General features: G+C 35.2%; 1 protein-coding gene across 9 annotated transcripts in view; it reads left to right on the forward strand.

The window, feature by feature from the left end:
* The window catches only part of MSH3 (mutS homolog 3), a 187,929-nt gene that overhangs the window by 112,786 nt on the left and 54,870 nt on the right, over window positions 1–20,273 (forward strand). For all 9 annotated transcript variants that reach the window (XM_045062647.1, XM_045062646.1, XM_003981121.6 and 6 more), the window contains 4 exons: window positions 1,036–1,100; window positions 3,686–3,802; window positions 9,142–9,249; window positions 17,163–17,274. In XM_045062647.1, the coding sequence (XP_044918582.1) occupies window positions 1,036–1,100; window positions 3,686–3,802; window positions 9,142–9,249; window positions 17,163–17,274 (402 nt within the window). The remainder of the gene's footprint in view (window positions 1–1,035; window positions 1,101–3,685; window positions 3,803–9,141; window positions 9,250–17,162; window positions 17,275–20,273) is intronic.

The following is a 20,273-nucleotide window of genomic DNA, read 5'->3' on the forward strand; positions in this document are numbered from 1 at the left end:
GGACACTAAACTGACTGAACCACCCAGGCACTCCAATAATTTCTATGTTGTTTCTATGAAATATAATTTCTATGAAAAACTACACAGAAAAATAAACTCAAAAGATAGGCCAACACTACTAATAATATGCATATTGTGAATACCTAAAATGTTATAAAACTGGTATACGTAAAGAAGTTCCTGCCGCCATCTCAAAATTAGTGGTAGCCACATAGCTTCTGGGTTCCGTCCTGTACAAAATAAATGTTTGTGTGTTTATTCACTTAAATAAAACATTGAATTTCATTGCAATAATACAGGAGAGTAAGCAGGAGGAAGAGATGACCTACAACTAATGCTAAAAATGAAAGGCATGATAGTAGAAGTTGATTTCACTTGCTTCCTGGCCGATTTCAGAAAAGCTTGCTTGCAGAACGCAGTTGGCTTAATAAAGATATGGTTCATATAAGTGAAAACTTAAAGAAAACACCCTTGGGATAAAATATCTCTGATAGCTGAAGAAATCTGTGCTTTTTCATGAGGATACTTTTAGATATTGGGCTCTTTGTGTAACAGCCGTGACAATAAATCCTCTTCTGTTCAGAATAAGGGATGGACCATATCTCAAACTGGTATAGCACTTCATAATTGATATTTTAAAATTGTATGTACTTAGAAATTCAATTGTATTACTGAGTAATAGAATTCTTAAGTAAGTGGGTACTAATAAATGAAAGAGACTGTTAAAGAAAAATCACCATTTGTAGTATGCACATGATAATGTTATAAACATTAAGTTGTGAAGTTATATGCTTATTACAAACTTTTGTTGAATACAAGTTGTACTTTATTGCAAGTATTACAACCCTAATTATTAATATTTGGTTATATACATGAACATATATTTGGACATACATGAACTTCCCTTTTAACAGTATTGGATTTATTTTGAATGTTTAGAATAGTATTTACTAAACTGATAGAAGTTTTGAGGAAGCTTTAAAAATATAATGGTTAATCATTTAAATATGTAATTTTTATTTATATTTCTTTTAGTTTATGATTGAAATAAAGAATTCTGCTGTATCTTGTATACCAACTGATTGGGTTAAGGTTGGAAGGTAGGTTTAAAAATACATTTTTTTCTTAACGTGAATTATAATGACACATTATGAGCATGTACACCTGTATGTTTTTGGAATGATAATAACCACATTCATGACATTAAATATGATTCTTCCCCTTTGGTTTTCTTATGGAACTTTTAACCAAAGAAATAATTATTTTAATTTTTTTTTTCAACGTTTTTATTTATTTTGGGACAGAGAGAGACAGAGCATGAACGGGGGAGGGGCAGAGAGAGAGGGAGATACAGAATCGGAAACAGGCTCCAGGCTCTGAGCCATCAGCCCAAAGCCTGATGCGGGGCTCGAACTCCCGGACCGCGAGATTGTGACCTGGCTGAAGTCAGACGCTTAACCGACTGCACCACCCAGGCGCCCCAGAAATAATTATTTTAAACTCTTTCTATCATTGATTTTAAAATATTTTTTCCAAAGAGTATCTTATTTGTATATATTTGTTTTCTTGTTTTATTATTGTTTTATTCTTACACCTTAGAGTACACTTTAAACACATGAAAAAATGTTGGAGGATCTTCAGTTATAAAATTAATTTGGTTGCTTGAATTTTCTGATGAATGCCATACCTGAAATTTCATTTTCTGCTTCACTGAGCTCTCTCTGCATTTCTTTATTGTTGATGCTTTCCATGCCACATAATTATAATAGTTGTTTACATTTTCTTTTTTGTAAGTTGTATCATGAATTGATGAAAACAAATTTAATCAAAAACAAAATTAGAAAACCACATTGAGACTGCCTTTTCTCCTTGGTTAGGCATTAATTCCCAAGAGGGGACTCATTTAAAGAAGTGGTGTTAGAGAAGTATATACTCCTGTGAATCGTATTCTTTGTGAAATATTTATTACTACTGTTATTAATATGTTTGCATGAACTTTAGATGAAAATGTCAGATTTGCCTGAGTAAGCAGAAGAGAGCCTAGTAGCTGGTGATTGTATGAAGGAACTATGTTAAGGATGGGAGAAAATTTTGACATGTATGAACGATTATTATAATTGTAACTTTAATTCAAAAAGAAAATGAGTATCTATTGCCACTATCAAAGAATCCTGAAGGTACAATCATGGGTTTCTTTAGCTTGTTTTTCTTACATGTTACTAGAAGCCATAATTGAGATTTGAGTATTTTGTTTTTAGGGGATGTTTTCTCTCCTTGCAAGTATTCTTTCGTTTTCTGTCCTGTACTATAGCTAATGAATCAAAATATGCTTTATGAAGAGAAGTTATTTAAAATTGTGCATCTAATTATCTAAGAAACTGAAATGTTTCACTGAATGAATTTTGTCGGAAGAGAAAGCTATGACAAATAGGTTTGCATAGAAGTCTAGATGATAATTCAGAAGCAATAAGGAAGGCATAAATCAGTGTCAGCATCTTGTGAACATTCAATGATGTAAATTGAAAGAATAAATAAGATAGTTTGGGGGAAGCTCATTGTTATATTTTATATGTTACTTGGCCATCAGAACCTTGACAGGGATAGGTTAGATTATCAGTCAGGTTTTGCATGTGAAAGTCTCACCCCTGTTCCAATAATGCCAAATTAAACATACTTGTGACAGGAGTAGGGGAGCAAACAAAGAACAGAGTGCAGTCTGTCATCACCTGCCTGTCACTTAACTCCAACCTTCTCTTCTCAAAGCTTCAAACATAATAATAACATCAACAGTGGTAATAATCACCACATCCACAAAACAATGCTTAACATTGGGTGCTAATGTCATGGGACATTGGCACCTTGCTAAGCACTATCTTATCCTGTTAACAGTACCTATGACATAGATACTGTCATTATCCCCATTTTATAGATGAAGAAAGTGATGTTGAGAGAAGATCAGTTATATTTGCCCAAAGTCACACAGCAAGTAAGTGGCAGGCAGAGTTAGAGCCTTGGGCCAGACTTTTTGACTGGGGACCTGTGGCAGGCCCTCTTGTGCTCTGCAGTTTCTTGATGAAGAAGCAGAGATTATACACAGGCTCAGACGAGGAGCATGTGGTATTTCTTCCCTTCTGGAGCCGCTGTGAATCTACAGTTAGATAACGAAGCATTCTTCTTTGATTGCCTCCTGAATTAATGCATTGCTATTCTTTGTAATTCTTTATAGTTTTCTTTTTTTCACTGAAATACTGTAGTCATACAGAAAAGTATAAAACTTAAAGAATATTATGACCGTCATCAGTGTATCCAGCTTTGTCAGGACTTATTTGCTTCTGATCTTCTTTTTAATAAGCAAGCATTTTCATTTAGTGTAACTTAAAGAAAAAAGCTTTCTGCTTTGAAATGGAAACTCTAAACTCTGAACTTGTCATATGGGTATAATTTAAAATGCATTTTAGAGCTTCCTGAACAAAGTCCTATGAACTCCAAGTACTTTATTTACAACAGAGATCTTTGGAATCAATAGAATTCAGGACCATAATTAAAGAATGTTCTCTGTTTACAGCTATTTACTTTCAAGGTTCATCAGAGAATAATAAATAACTACTTTAATTTTCTGAAGTGAAGGTATTAGTGGTTTCTTAGTAACCTTGATTTCCTATTTATGTTTCTTCCCCTCTTCTAGCACAAAAGCTGTGAGCCGCTTTCACTCTCCTTTTATTGTAGAAAATTACAGACGTCTGAATCAGCTCCGGGAGCAGCTAGTCCTTGACTGCAGTGCTGAATGGCTTGATTTTCTAGAGTGAGTTTACAATGAAAAATATACTCTGACTTTTTGCTATGAGAAATAGACCGGAAAATCTTTCTATCAAAGAGAAAAGTAGAGATTACTGCTTGTGACCTGTCATAAAATAGTTGAGTACATGTGTTCTCTCATTTTATTTTTAGTCTGTTGAAATGTAAGCTCATTTTAGTCCGTAATGAGAGACCTAATATACTTTATTGTTACTGTACCTACATTTAGTTGCTAAGGATGGTTGGTAGAGTCACGTTTTGAAATTCCACTTTGGACATCATTTACTTATAAAAAAGGCCTAATATTTTCAGAGTTGGACAAATATGGGTTAGTTGTTCTGTTTTTATTATCTCCATTTAATGTTTTTTTTCTTATTTTACATCCTATGTATTTCCTAACTTTTTGTTTTAGAGAATTTTAAACATGGGAAAGTTGAAATGAACACTGACACTCTCTTCACTTACATTTATCAAGTGTTAACATTTTGCCACATTTTTTTTATATCTCTCATAGACTTTTTTTCCTGAACCATTTGAAAGTACATTTTAGACATTATAACACTTCACCCCTCCCCCTAAATCTTAATTAAACATACATCTAAAACTAAGGACTTTATACTATATAATCTTAACACCATTATCACATCTAAAAAATTGATATTAATTTAAGGAATATTGAGTTTCTTTAATTCTGCCTCCCTCCCCGATTTTTAAATGAAAGCTCAAATCAACTTTCACATGTTGCATTTTGTTACTATGTTTCTTTTCTAGTTGAATCTAGAATAATCTCCCATATTTTTTTGTTTTTTATAAGATTTTCTTTTGAAGAGCCCTTGCCATTGCCTCCAAGAATGTTTCATAGCTGGATTTATTCATAGCTGTGTGTTCATACGGACAGGGTTAAGTCTGGGGTGTGCTGGTAAATAAATGACAAACAGCCAGCTCTCTGGAAGAATAGTAGTGTTTGTGGTGCTTGTTGATTTCTGTAGTGTAAACACTCCTACCTGGGCTGATTTCAAGCTGCTGCTGGATTGGAGTTGGGAAAAGAGATGTACATTTGACCTTCATGAGTCCACAGCTATGAACCGCTCATCCAAGCACTTTATTATTCTTCAGATGATATCTTTGAGTGAGATATTATCACCCCCTATTTACAAATGAATTAATTAAGATACAGAAATAAGGAGTAAGTTGCCTACATTGGTTGGAGCCGAGATTCAACTCAGGGTATCTAGCGGTAGGTTGTGCCCTTTACCATCAGGTTGTAGAGGCTGCCTATGGTAAATACATAGGCATCACCCTGAACAGAAATCTCTCTGGTAGTCTTTCTCTTTAAAACCGTAAACAGTAAGTATTCAGCGAGGTTCTCCAGGAGCTAAGTAACCAGTCTGGTGAGTGAAAAAAAAAGATTCTGTGTGACAGTTTTTAAAAGGTAGCTGTTTGCCCAGAGGAGTCTTGGATTATAGCATCAGAAGGACATTCCACTTTATTTGTCCTGAATCTCCTGAGGTTATCTTGACTCCTAGTTGTGGACCTAGGGATAGAAACTTAGTGGTGTATTCATTTCCTTTTCCACTTCACTTTCAATTTTCCATTTTAAGGGTTTTCAGGGCCTTTGAGTCTCTAGTTCTCCTGTTTTGCCCTTAGAAGTATCACTGAGACATGAAAATTAGATTCCTTTCAGGCTTCAGGGACCACATTCTAGGATCCTGCAATTTGGTGAGTTGATACATATTCACTCTATTCACAGTATACACGATTTTACACATCTGGTTTATGTTCTCATTGCTAATATTCTAGACTAAAGGAAGTTCAAATCTCCCAGTGCAAACACTTTGGCTTTATTCTTGATTCTGTCTTCCTTTTTGTCCCTTTATCTGTTATCCTGTTTGTCTTTTTTGCCTTTGAAATGTCTCTTTGATTTGTCCCTTCTGTTGTTCCCTTGTAGCACCCCACCATTTCTGCATACCATTCTTACTGTTTCAGCCCTCTGCCTGGGCCCTTCTACCAAATTAACCCAGGAGAATTTTACTTTCATCATACCACCACTTTGAGAGTTGCTATGAGTAAGCTGGCATTAAATACAATATCACAAAGGATATGATATTCATGTTGCGTTGCTAAGTGCAGGAAAGATGCAAAACAGTAATGTGTAAATTCATATACACACACGGCATACAAACCTTTTATCTTATAAGATTAAATATATGTATGCCATTATTATATTATCAATATGCTTATTGGCCATTTATGTATCTTCTTTGAAGAAATGTATTTATATATATCCTTGAGTATTAACTGATTATTTCTGGATGGTGAGGTTACTGGAGATTTTAATTTACTTTGCAAAGACATGATATCAAAAGTATCTTTAATGTACTTACATTACTTTCAAAATAAGAAAACTACATTATATTTTTATCAAAAAAATATTGGCTCAACTTTAGCTACAGCTTTTGCAACTAGAGCCCCCACTTGAGAACAATATTGTTAAGCACAGTACTTATTAAGGTGCCAGATGGTGTGCATATGATGTCATTTTAAAAAATGATTAACCTCAATGAACCTGACGTCAGGGGATTGAATACCAGCTATACACGTGTATGTCTCTTATTGAGATACCGTTATGCATTAGTCATACTAGTTTCGATCAAAATATTGCAAGAAATCAAGGCTGAAAGTTCTTTCAAAAGTAAATGGAAACTTCTCTCAAAAAATGTGTCTCTTCTTCTGTATTCTAGAAGATGGGCTGTGGATGTTGAATAATCTTGATTACAGATTTTTAAAAAATTAAGTTATAATGCCTCCTGTACAGTAGTTAAATATTTTAGAAATAAATTTGTAAATAAAAAATAAGATAACTTTCTTTTTGTTAACTTCAGATGTCATTGGGCAACATCTGATGGTAAACTGTCATAACAGCTTTAGAACCCACGTGTCTTAATCTTTTTCCTGTGGACCTAGCAATATCTTTTGACCAGAGATTAATGTCTTCATTCTTAAATTTGTTGGTGGCTTAGTGATAAAGTTTCGTGTTATGTTGTAATCCCAGTCTATCAGATTGTTACTTGAGTTGCCCATTTTTTAGCTTGTCATTTTTCTAGGTATGGGTAATCTCTTTGAAATTTGGGGAAGTGTAGCAAATGGACAAAGATCAAGAAGTCAAACAAGACTTTGTAAGAGTTATAATGGTGATATTAAAGGTTTATGATGGTTTTTTATTTTATTCACATGTCTTACTTATGTAATTGACATGAGAAAGAACATAATAGGCTACATCAAAATAATTCCCTTATCTCTCTCTGCCTTTTCTTTTTTCTTTTTCTTTCTTTTTTTTTTTTTAAACTGAAATGGTACCCCCTGAGAGCTGTGTCACTCATTTCAATTCCATATACTAGAATATCATCAAGGACAGTTACCCTCAACCGAAGTCTCCTAGATAAGTAGCAAATTAAATTAGGGTCTTGCTGGCCTGGACAAGACCTGAGAAGGAGGGAGTGAGAGTATGAAAAAAATGACTGATGTTTAAAGCTGAAGGTACTTTGATATTCACATCGAGGGTGATAAGAGCAGAAATATCAAATGTAGCTGTTCTCTGGCAAAACAGAGTGCCAGGATAGGAAGACCAAATGGGTCAGTGATGAGAACAGGGACAGAATAGGACACAGCCCAAGAGGTAAACCAGTGGTTAGATCTAAATTGAAGTTACACCGGGAATAACAAGGCATGATCACTGAGCAGTCACTCAGGAATGTAAGGTCTGTGTACCATGTGACATCTTCAAAACGGAGTCATTTTGTTTGTTTATTTATTTATTTTGAGAAAGACATAGTGTGAGTGGGGGAGGGGCAGAGAGAGAAGGGGAGAGAATCCCAAGGGGGCTCTGCACTGCCAGCTCAGAGCCTGATGTGGGGCTCAAACTCATGACCGTGACACGATGACCTGACCTGAAACCAGAAGTCAGATGTTTAACCAACTGAGCCACCCAGGACCCTCCAAACTGAGTCATTTTTAAGGTGACAACAGAACATTATCTATCTGATGCCAGGGTCCAATCTCCTTTTTGCTTGGGATTTCTTAACACTGTTAGTGGAATTCTTGCTTGTTTTAATGAACATTAATTCAGTGAGAAATAGGTAAATTATATTTGTTATACTATGTTCAGACAAAGAGGTATAAAATATACTGTAAATATACTTTTCAGTTCATAAAGTTAACACAAAAGTAAAACTGGATACTTAAAATGTTGCCTCTATTTGGAAAAGTCATGTATATACAATACCTTTATATAATATTACTGGAAAAATCATATTACAGATTCTAAAAACTCAATATAGTGATAATATAGGAATAACTGATTACTTAGTAGCTTAATCGGGATATCCTTTTCAAGCTAGGAAGTACTCTAAACCTTTTGGATTTAAGAAGTAAACAGATTAAATCTCAAAGTTTCTGAAACACATTGTACAACAGAGAAATCTTTTTTAAGGGAAGCATTCAGCATAATACTCTCATTTTGGGGGGACTCTTCTTTGAAAGGTTATAAAGTATACCTGTGATATGATATAATGGAATAATTTAAGTAAAAAAAAAACACTTGCATACATTCCTATATATTTTTAAATACATCTTTCAATAACAGTTTTCTAAGCTTTTAATCACCAGCTATTTATTTAGCCAAAGATTTGAGACGATTGTTATCTTTTTAAAAATAAATCTAAAATTTAATTTTTATATGCATTTTTAATAATATAACTGAAGATCACTGAAAAAAAAGTACTTTTCTTGCTTGCCTTTAACAAAATTTATTATAATGGCTACTGTATACCAAAGTTAGGGGCGGTATGTTAGGGCTTGATAATGATAAGCAAATCAGACAAACGTGGACTCTACCATCAAGAAGCTTCCAATTCAGTGTGAGAAAAAGATATTGAAACTGTTAATCCTGGTTTGTATGATGCTATCAAGGAGAAGCACAAAGGGAGGCTGACCCATCTGGGTAGTTCATGTTATTTAAGTTGAATGAAAATGATCACATTTGTGTTAATTATATCTAAGTTGACTTGTCATGGTCAAATGAAATGTGTAATATGGTGTTAATAGTACACATCTTTTTATAGAAGTTATTTTAAATACATGTAGTTCTATCCAAATGAAACAAAAGAAGCCTCAGTAATCAAATTATTATATCAAACTGAAAAGTATTTCAGTGTAATTTCCATGTTTCTTAGGTATCCCTGGTTATTTTGTTTATGCTCATCTTAACTAATAAAGTGATTACTTATTGTACAGCTTTTATAGCTCTAAGAAATCAGTGTCCTCACCTTTTTGTTGTTGCTTCTGTAGGGATTTTAGTGAACATTATCACTCCTTGTGTAAAGCAGTACATCACCTAGCAACTGTTGACTGCATTTTCTCCCTGGCCAAGGTCGCTAAGCAAGGAAATTACTGCAGGTAATGTATTTTTTAACACTCCCCCACCCCCTTTCAGTGCTTTAGATTAGATGGCATTATTCCACTAATTTTAGCATTTTTATTATAAAATATTAAAATATGCAAATATTTTGCACCCTTTGTAAAGCTGAATGTCAACACATATAGCTTGATTTGAAATTAACACATTCCTTTCTTGCTTGCTCTGTCATTTAGTACAATGAAAGCAGATGTGACGCCAGAAGTGATTGTTATATATTTCAGTTTTTAAGTTTATGTGGGTGACATTTAAAAAAAATTTTTTTTAATGTTTATTCATTTTTGAGAGACAGAGGCAGAGTGTGAGTGGGGGAGTGGCAGAGAGAGAGGAGGACACAGAATCCAAAGCAGGCTTCAGGCTCCAGGCTGTCTGCACAGAGCCCGACATGGGGCTCGAACCCACGAATCTGCGAGATCATGACCTGAGCCGAAGTCAGATGCTTAACCAACTGAGCCACCTAGGCACTCTGGTGACATTTTTTAAAAAGCATAATTCTTTCATTTGTTAGCTTTGACTTAAACACTTTGTAATATGTTTCACTTCATGATTATAAATACCATCTAAATCAGATATGGCTGGGACTCATTGTATGATCCATTTTGAGGAAGTGTTCTCTATTGCTCTCAAATTGTTCTTCCTTAAATTTAAAACCTTAAGCTTGAGCCAAATCTTTGGCCCAGTGCTGTGCCCTCCAGGCCCACTAGGTGAGGATCCTACCTTCCAGACCCACTGGGGCAGCATTTCTGTTCCTGTAGTTTTGCTGGGCAAAGATTGGGCCCCCAGAGCTCCAGGTCATGTTGCCCCTTTGGTGGCCCTATGCCTGGGCCCCACCCCTGAAGTGTTTCTTTGTGATATTCCCATGTCTGCTGGTGCTCTGTGCCTGGCTCCCTCCTGTGGCTCCCCCAGGCTAGAATTTTGTGCTGGTGGCTCTCTGGGTCTGGAGACCATTGCCATATTGGGGGCTCTCTGGGCTATTTATTCCATAAAAGCATAGCCCACTCATGAGGGCTCTTATGAACCAATCGCCTTCCAAAGGCCTCACCTCCTAATACCATCACATTAGTTTTCATATGAATTTTGGGGAGGACACAAACATTCAGTTTGTAGCACAAAGCCTATTTTTTCATATACTTAAGGAAATTTAAGGGAATATTTACCTTACTGGCTATGGTGAGGAATAAAAAGAAAACATAGATGTCTTACTGCCTGTCAGTGCTTGTGACATACAGAATTCATTGTGTTTGAGTAGATATGTTTTGCTGTTCATACGTCTTTCATATCTTGGTTTCTCTTTAGTTTGAACCAAATAGCTTTTTTTTGAACATTTTTCAATGTTCTTTATACCTAGCATAATACCCATAGTGGATGTTAAAAAATTGGTTGTTGTAAAGTATGTATGTATGTATGTATGTATGTATGTATTTATTTATTTAGGGGAGGAGAATTGCAGGAATTGGCTATGCCAGTTTTAGATTAAAAACGTACTTTGCTATTTCATTTCATTTTGTTTTGCCATCTGTTTCTGTGTGGAGACCAACAGTGTTGGGCACAATAGTTTTGTTTAAAATAGGTTCTTTGCATTTTCACTATTGCCCAATTCTCACATCAGAGGGCTTCAAAAATTTTATCCCATTTATCATCCATAAAAGTGAGATCTGTAAATTTACTGTAGTTGAATCTAGTTCTGGGAGAATAAGAATCTACTCTCCATTGACTTGATTTCTTCCTTATGTACTGTGATCTTAGTAGGACTTCTTTCTTGCTGTACAAGGTTTGTGAAGCTAACTTTTCCTAAAGGATTCTTTTGGTGAATTAAGTAGAGGATCGGCTACAACCTATGCCCTTACTGTGTCTTCCTGCAAAGCTCTTCCCACTGAAAAATACTTGTGCCTGGCTTACCTCTTCTTATACTTCTTCAAGTGGCCTTTTGCCATTTGTTACTGCTGATGCTGCAGCTAGTAAGACCAGAAGAACCATGTCTATGGTATGTGGTTTATATTATACCAAATTTAAATATTTGTATCTGTATGTGTTTATATATCTATTTGTAAACTTAAACATATATATATTACACGTCGTATATAAGTTTTTTTCTTTCATTTTTTTGTTATGTTCATTTATTTTGAGAGAGAGTGTGCATGCACATAGTGAGGAAGAAAGAATCTCAAGCAGGCTCTGTACTGTCAGCACAGAGCCTGACACGGGGCTCGACCGTACAAACTGTGAGATCGTGACCTGAGCTGAAACCAAGAGTCAGACGCTTAACTGACTGAGCCACTCAGGCGCCCCAGGAATTCTTTATGGAGATGTAGGTTTGGCAAAATCTCTGAGGAGTGAAAATACATCCCTTATTACATCACTATAAAACTCTGATTAATTTGTAGACTCATCAGAGATTTAACAAACATTTTAAGTATATACACTAGACAGGTTTGGTCCTAGATTTTTCATTTAGGGACTTCTTTTTTTGGCATCTTCTAGTCCATGTATCAAGAGACTACTTGATTTGCATAAGTAAAATTTGAACTCTTTTAAAGCATATCTTTCATAGCGTAGACTTTGGATCAGACAGACGTGGTTTTGAATACTTGCTTGGTTATTTAACAGCTGACCTTAAGCAAGTTACTTAACCTCTCTGATTCTCAGGTTCTGCATTGCCATAATACCTACCTCTCAAGAGATGTGCAGATTAAGTGAGGTAAATCTATATTAACTTTTTAAGCAGGACCAGACAGATGATAAGTACTTAGTAAATAGCAGATAATATTTTTTAAAGATGCTTATTTTAAAAATCAGAAGGATTAAGTATTTTAAAAATTATTTGTCTTTAATAAAAATATGGGGTATGTTAGTATGTTTCATACCCATTCAATTTATTTTTTAAAAATCATTTTTGGTTCTCTATCTTATCTGTCTCTTTGAACATGATCAGCATCGTTATCTTAAAGTCTGTGTCTGATAATTCAAATATCTGGAGTCCTTATGGGTCCTTGTTGCCTTGTTTCTCTTGCCTTGTTTTTGTTCATTTTTGTTCTTATATCTTTTTGATGCCTGGTTGTTTTGATTATGTTATAGGCATTATATTTGTAGAATCATTATAGAAATAGCTTGATGTTATATTTCCTCTGAAAGAGTCACATTTGCTTCTACTAGACATCTCAAGACGCTGAAAATACTCTGGCATCACTTAATCTAAATAATCTGTCATCTTATCTGGGCTTGAGATGACTCAAAGGTTCAAAAGCTGCCGTTATTGCTTCAAATGTATTTCTTATGCCTGGTGTGCAGCCTGTTGGTGTCTCAGTCCAGAGCCAGGCTATCCCTCGTCTCTACCCTCAGCTGTTCCCTCAGGAATCAACACACTCCCTGGGACTCTGTCCTGCCCCAGGTCTTGGCTTGATAATTCCTTGATGTCTTGTTAGTTATCAGGTACCGTCAAGTAACTATTTTCTATACTTTATCTAATTTTTCTTTTTGTCCTCAGTAGGATTGTTCCAAACGACATATTCTATCAGGAAAATGAGTTCAGGAAATATTTCATATGCTAAAATACTTTCCAAATTGGATACTATATATTTTGTATTAAGAAAAATTCACTGGGGTACCTGGATGGCTCAAATGGTTAAGCATCTGACGTTGGTTCAGGTCATGATCTCACAGCTTGTGAGTTTGAGCCCCACCTCAGGCTCTGTGCTGACAGCATGGAGCCTGGAGCCTGCTTCAGATTCTGTGTCTGCCTTTCTCTCTGCCCCTCCCCACCGCTCGCTCACGCTCTCTCTCTCTCAAAAGTAAATAAACATGTAAAAATTTTTTTTTTAATTTTTCTTAAAAGAAAAATCCACCTGAATATTTTTAAATGAAAAATCATACCATAAACTTTAGGAAATAAAATCAACTTCTCTTTTTTTAGCAGAAATAAAATTGAGTGTAAATAGCCACCAAATAGGAAACTTTCATCTAAAATGCATTTTAAGCTAGTATTTAAGTATCTGAAGTTTATACTTTTTCCCCCTTAGATTTCCAGCTTGCTCAAAGATATTAGTGCCTTTGAACTATTGATGTTAGTTCAGACTGATTATTGGCTTTATAATCACGATCTTTCTTTTTTTTTTCTAAATACTTTTAGGACATTTTATTCACTATAGCCTAACCTTGAGGCAAAAGTTCTTATTCTGTCTTTCTATCCAATTTGTATTTTGGATATTATATTGTTTTACTAATTGTATTGTTTCCCTGAGGCATTTAAAGGAGAAAGATGCTGTTTCAAAAATATAAAATAAATTTGTTCAAGTTCAGTGTTTCATTCTTTCCAGGCAGCATGCAGATTTCCTTAGTTCTTCTTAAATGCCATGTCATCAACATGTTTTTCATATCCTTCTTGCTCTATCTTAATGTAGTGTATCGTCTCATTACTCCAAATTATCATTTACTTCTCATTCTACCAGGAAGTGTTTTGTCTTTATATAATTTTGATAGTGACAGAGTAAGTCAGTCACTCATTTTCACAGATTTTCGAGCAGAACAAATCATTCAAAATTTTATTCTAAAGTGAAGACCTTCCTCAGAAATCCTATCAGTGTCATGAATAATGATCTATTGATTTCACTTGGCAGAACACCTAGGATTTTATTTTAAAACTGATATTACTTACAGCTGCTTTCATTTTTTTTAGTAGTAAATTTATAATGCACCTAGGTAAAAATCCTGTCTTTAGAATTGTACTTTGAAATCCAAAAAATGTCCTTTTCCTGTCATTTTAAATGTCTCTTTCCAAAGGATAATTTTAAATTTTTCCTCAGAAGATACTGTAGTTACTTTCTTTGAGAAATGTGAGGGTATATACTTGGGGTTTTGTTAGCCAGATATATTTAAGGAAAAGGATTTAAGTATTTAGGAAAGTACTATTTCTTAGTATTATGAGTAAGTTCAGAAATGTGTTTTATGCTAAAGTTCTGAGTCATAGAACTTAATAATCAATGAGTATAAGTTAACACAATACGAGGACACTGTTCACCCAGCACATTGTCAGAAATTAGAAAATTTGGTAATACCTCCTTTAGGTGAAGTTGTGAAAAAACAAGTCAACTTTCATATCCTGCTGGTGGGAAGATAAACTGATACAGATATTTCTTTTTTTTTAAGTGTTTATTTATTTGAAAGAGAGTAAGTGCACACATGTGTGTGTGAATAAGCAAGCGGGAGAAGGGAAGAAAGAGAGGGAAAGAGAGAATCCTAAGCAGGCCCTGTGCTATCAGCATAGAGCCCGATGTGGGCCTCAATCTCATGAACTATGAGATCATGACCTCAGCTGAAATCAAGAGTTGGGCACTTAACTGAGCCACGCAGACATCTGATATAGATGTTTCTGTATGTTAAAATAAAAAATAAGCAAACCCTATGACTTAGAAAGCATACTTCAGGAATTTACTCTAGCTTAGACAAACACTTGTCTATATGTAATGGGTATGTGAGTGTGTGTGTGTGTGTGTGTGTGTGTGTATGTGTGTATATATATATATAGTGTGTATATATACATGGTTGTTCATTTCACTATTGTTTGAAAATCTAAACACAGTCTAAAATATTTAACAACAGAGAACAGCTAACTCATTTATGCGGCAGCTTCCAAAGAATGTTAAAGATATGACAGGAAATTATCCTAAATCTTCAATATACCATACCATCAGTGTCCACTGGACCTAATTTCAGCTTTTGAGTTTCTTAAATGTCTTTCAAAGAACAAAGAGAAAATTCATGTTTTTTTAAAAAGAAGAATAAAACTCATTCTGTCTTGCATTTACACTATGGGTCCATTGGACCCTTTTATAAATATGAGATGTATTTTGGGATCTTTAATGATTTTATTGTTTCTATATCTGGAATATCTTGCTATTTCATCATCCCAGGAATTACTTAATTATTGTTTATTGATTATTTCTACTAAAAAGTCTAAGAAAACTAGAGAATGGTAATGCAAAGGTGAGATAGAACTCACTATCACACCATCCTTCAGGGTTCTAATTGTGTTGCCTGAAGTGCTGCATCATCCTTCAGGAAGTTACAAAAAGAATGGAGATAACACCATTATAGTCGGCTTCTAACTTTCTTTGAACATAGCTGAGAACTCGCAATTTTTTATTTTTCACCCATAATAGCAAAAAAAAGTGACAGAAGACATTTCACAATTATTAATCAAAAGATGAATGTGAAGAGAAAGATAGTGCTCTAGATACTAATGATGATAATGAAATTTCTTGTATAAACCCAATCTCAGATTATGAGTGTTCAGATGACAGTATCCTGGATGAATTTTCCCCAAACTCAAGAATCATTATGCGAATATATTTTTCTAAGGGCAAAGTGAAATGTGTTCTTTTCCAGTCAGTTATTCCATAGGCAGCACACATCATGCAATATTTGGTGACAAGAACCTGATCCATCCTGTTTTGCCAAAAGGACATGTAGTAGTTTCTTTTGTCTTTTATGAAATTTGTGCCCTGAAGTTTACTTGATACTGTTTGTAGGTGGACAGGTGCTTAAGGTAGAAGACTGAAAGAAAATAGACGATGTGAAATAAAAATATTGACTTGATTGACTATTCTGATTTGATATTTATAAATATAAAACTGAAAATTTGTTACAGTTGTGTAGCAAAGAAGATGCCTGGCCTCTCCTCAACAAAACTATAAGCTTTAAAAGATTTCAAAAAATTCAAATATTACATTTTCGTCCATGCAAGTTGGGGAAGAACCAAAAATAATGATAAGCCAGAACATTTTAGAAACGTATTGAAATCAAAAATTAGTATTTATGAATGTTGTCCTAGGTACATTCATGATGGTTGGTGAGCAATTAGTTACATTGAGAGTGTATTGTCCGTTCCAAGCATATATGCCTTTATGAGCAGGAAAATGTGGAATAAAAATATGAGATTTGCTCTGTTTAAGTTCTTACTAAAATTCCCCCTTCTGCAAATTATTTGTAAAATGACTGTATTTGTAATGACTGTACATTTTGAAATGTACTTTCATTTGTAAAATGAAAGTATTAAAAAAAAAAGTAGAAGAGTCCATTGGTGAATAGTGAAGCCAATGTTTTTAGTGTATATTGAGTGTTAAGGGGGAAATGTAGTTGTAGAAATACACATTACAGTATGATCCTGATTTGTTCTGCTTTTTTTTTAAATAAATTGCAAACAAATGCAATGAGTGTATAAAAATCTAAATGCAGAGAAGAAAGTTGGGAAGGATAGATACCACACTGATCTCAGTGGTAATCTCTAGGAAGGAGAATGAGAGTAGGGCAGTGCTCATGGGGGATATGATAAATAGATAAAGCTATAGATAAAAACAAAGTTTAAAAGCTTAAATAACAAGACCAGCAAGGCAAAAAATTAAGTTTTATATCAAAAAAAAGTGAAAGATACCAATGACCCTAGAAAGATGTTTCAGTTGAACAGAATATAAAAAGTTTAGGTCTCCCAAGTCCAGCACATAATATAATTTCTATTAATGTAATAATTAAATCTGGACTAATTTTCAGGGATAGCCTTTATTATGCTTATTACTAAAAATGATTTAAATAACACTGATCTGAACTGTAACTTTTAGTAATGAAAATATTGGTCTTAGATAATATTAAGAAAATAAAAATTAAAAAAGATCTTGTAAAGTAGACTTCAGCATTAGAGCTACTGTAGGACTCTGCTGAAGTTTGTCCTTCAAACACTGTTACAATAATTGTCCTCCTAATTCTTACAATTAAAATTTAACTTTAATACTCAAAGCCTTATTCTGGATGTATTCTTAAAGTCTGTTTTGTAAACGAGAACTTAGAGATTTTTTTAAAAGGCAGTTTTCATGCCTAGTAAGTTGAAACATGCTTCTTTTTGCAGACCAACTCTACAAGAAGAAAGGAAGATCATGATTAAAAATGGCCGGCATCCTGTGATTGACGTGTTGCTGGGAGAACAGGATCAATATGTTCCCAACAGTACAAATTTATCAGTAAGTACCATGTGATGCCAAATGAGTAAAAGACGATAACACGGATCCAAACTTTTAAATACAAAATAAGTATTTTTCTGATTTACACAGGTTTTAACTGGTTTTCAGTGTTAAGTGTGGTAATCTTGGGCTCTACTTTTATATTCATCACCACATATGGAATTGGTGACATTTTCAATGAAGGATTATCCTTAAGTGGAAAGATGTAGCAACTAAATGGTTAATCTTAAGTTGTTATCCTAGGTAACTCCTAAAAATATTTTTCATTTATGAATGCCTAAATATGCTAATAGAGTGGAATCATACCATGGTTTTGCAAATTCCTATTAGTGTTTATCATTGTATGCTTTGACCTATGTTTCACCATTTTAAAATGTTCTGTGAAAGAATTAGAGATGTTTCAGCTCATTTCGGTGATGAGAACTTTTGTCATATGGGCTAGAGTTCTCTCACAGAACATTAATGATCCTAAAGATTTCTTCATTTAATACATACTTACTGCATTCCTATTTAGCTTCAGTAGCAAAGCAAGTGTTAGGACAGAGAGTAGTAAGCCAGACAGAGATACACACTGCTCTGAGGGAACTTGTGACCAAGCCAGAAGGTTGTGCTGCTGTTATAATAGATGATCTAGGAAACCAGGTGGTCCCAGGAGCATGTAGCAGGTCAACCTAACTTATTATAGGGGGAACATTGAGCAAGGTTTCCTGGGGATGAGATACTAACTGAAGAGGGAGTCAGCATAGGCCAGAGAAGTAGAGAGGAGTATACCAGGTCAAGGAACCAACATGGGAGAGGCCAAGAGTGAGGCAGAGCAGAGTGAATTCAGGGAAGTGAAAGATGTTGAGTAACCTGGAAAAGTGAGTATGAAGAAAGAAGGGTTCAGAAATAAGGAAGAGGCCAGTTTGCTTGCATGCCATATTAAGGAATTTGAATTTATTCCTAAAGGATTTAGAATACTAGCAAGAGAGTAATTAAAACTGGGGAAAAAAAAGCAAACTTATGGGAGGGAGGGTGTGCATGTGTGCCTTGCCTTTGTGTGTGTGTGTGTGTGTGTGTGTGTGTGTGTGTGTGTATTACATAGAGTACACTGTCAAAGATAAAGCCATACACTAATTAAAGTGGTAAGGGTAGAATCATATTACTGTGATTGCAGTAGGGAAAAGAGGATAGTGTGGACTGAACTCAACTTCAGTTTGTACAGAGATGACTGCGTGTTTTAAAGGGAGAGTGAGGGACTAGGAAAGAGGAATGGGGTGGGTAGTGGAGGCGGTGTCCTGCAGATTAAAGGGAGTAGAAATTGGAACAAGCAGGGAAGGGGATTGGTTAATGTGAAACCTATCTGGGTTTATTAACTGGCACTTGGAGCTTTTACCCTCATACGGGGAGTGGAAAGAAAGGGAGAGTTGTCTTCTTGAATGTTTGCATTTCAAAGAGATGACTCACCTTGAGAAGACATTTCTAGGTGGTAGAAGATTTACATCTCAAAAGGGCAGAGAATGGATTTCTAACTAAGCTTTCTGAAGGAATTGCTCTCAGAGGAGGTACAGGGGCCTCTCTGCTGGTCATCACCGTTTGGCTGGAAGAAGCAGTAAATTCTCCTGGCAGTCTTGTACTTTTTCAGGTAGGAACTTTAAGAGGGTTGGGGTCATCCTAAGAACATGGCCTTCAGCTGCAAGAAACTGTGCTAGTGTGTATTCTGGTGTCTTAGTGGGGTGAGTAAACAAAATCATTTGTGCTGAAAGTGTGCAATTTTTAGAGGCCATGGTTGAAGCCTAGTGGAGAAGAGGGCCCAGGAGGAGCCTGACTACAATTTGTTCAAAGTGAGAGTCTTGGTCAGCATAGAGTGAAATAATCTGGTGATGGGATCAGTGAATTACTGTAGGGAAGAGTTCAGTGAGAGAGGTTGTATCAAGGAATGAAATGCCTGACTTTAAGATTTCAGAGATAGTGCTCTTCTGGGAGATGGCAAGCCCTAGGTTTGGCCGTAGAAGGTGGGTAGCAGAAGTGGAGGTCTTTGGAGATGAGATCAAGGAACAGAGTTTGGGAAAAAGTCATCCACATGAATGTTGAAATCATCTAAGAGAACAGCAGCATTTGTAGGGAAAGCCAAAGGTGTTCCAGGTGCCAAAGATTCCAAGGGATGGAGACTGGTGACAGGGAAGTTTGTGGATGCCTGCAGTGAGGACAAGCAGAGGTGGTAAAGTTCTAAAGAAACACATAAGAACACATGAGGGAGAACCTCTGAACTCTGAGATGTGTGTGGCAGGATGTGGCCGAAAGCGCAGCCTCCAAACGAAGTGAACAACAGCCAGGTTTCAGTTTAAGCCTTTTTGAAGGAGGTATTAAACAAGAAGGTTAGAACCACAGAAGGGCTTGGGAATTTTTCAGAGTTCAGTGGGAAAATTGGAATGTAGCAGAGCAGCTAGAAATTAGGTCAGAGAAAGGAAGTCCAGAACAGCAAGGGAGTTGGGAATATAACAGAGTATTCCCTCTTGGGCTGTAAGCAAGGGTGACAGAGATGTGCACATGGTGAATTTGGCTGGCCCCAAGTGTGGTAAGTGAAAGGAAATGCTTTGAATTACATTAAGTTTAATATTACATTTTGATATAACACACAGACTTGTTGGTAGTGTATAATCTGGTCCGCAAAGTCTGTAAACTTGTTCGTTCTCATTAGGGAATTTGTAAATTGCTTAATTTATCAAGCCAAGTTAATACGTACTGATGCTTTATTGACTTTTAAAAGAAGAATGAACATAAGAATTTCTTTTTCAGTTCCCATAATACCAGTGGGGGTATAGCTTTTCTTGAGAAAGTAATATAGTTGTAACATTTAATACCTTGGTTTATATTTTACTTACAAATCACTTAAACATTATTTCCTGTTACTGTCCCCATCCCCCAGCACACCAGCCAACTCAAACGCAATCCCAAGTATGTTATCTTCAACATTGATTTTTTTTGTTTTTTTTCCCCTTTTTCATTCTTTTTTTTTT

The sequence above is a fragment of the Felis catus genome, chromosome A1 (assembly GCF_018350175.1).
Source record: "Felis catus isolate Fca126 chromosome A1, F.catus_Fca126_mat1.0, whole genome shotgun sequence".
NCBI classification, from domain to species: Eukaryota; Metazoa; Chordata; class Mammalia; order Carnivora; family Felidae; genus Felis; species Felis catus.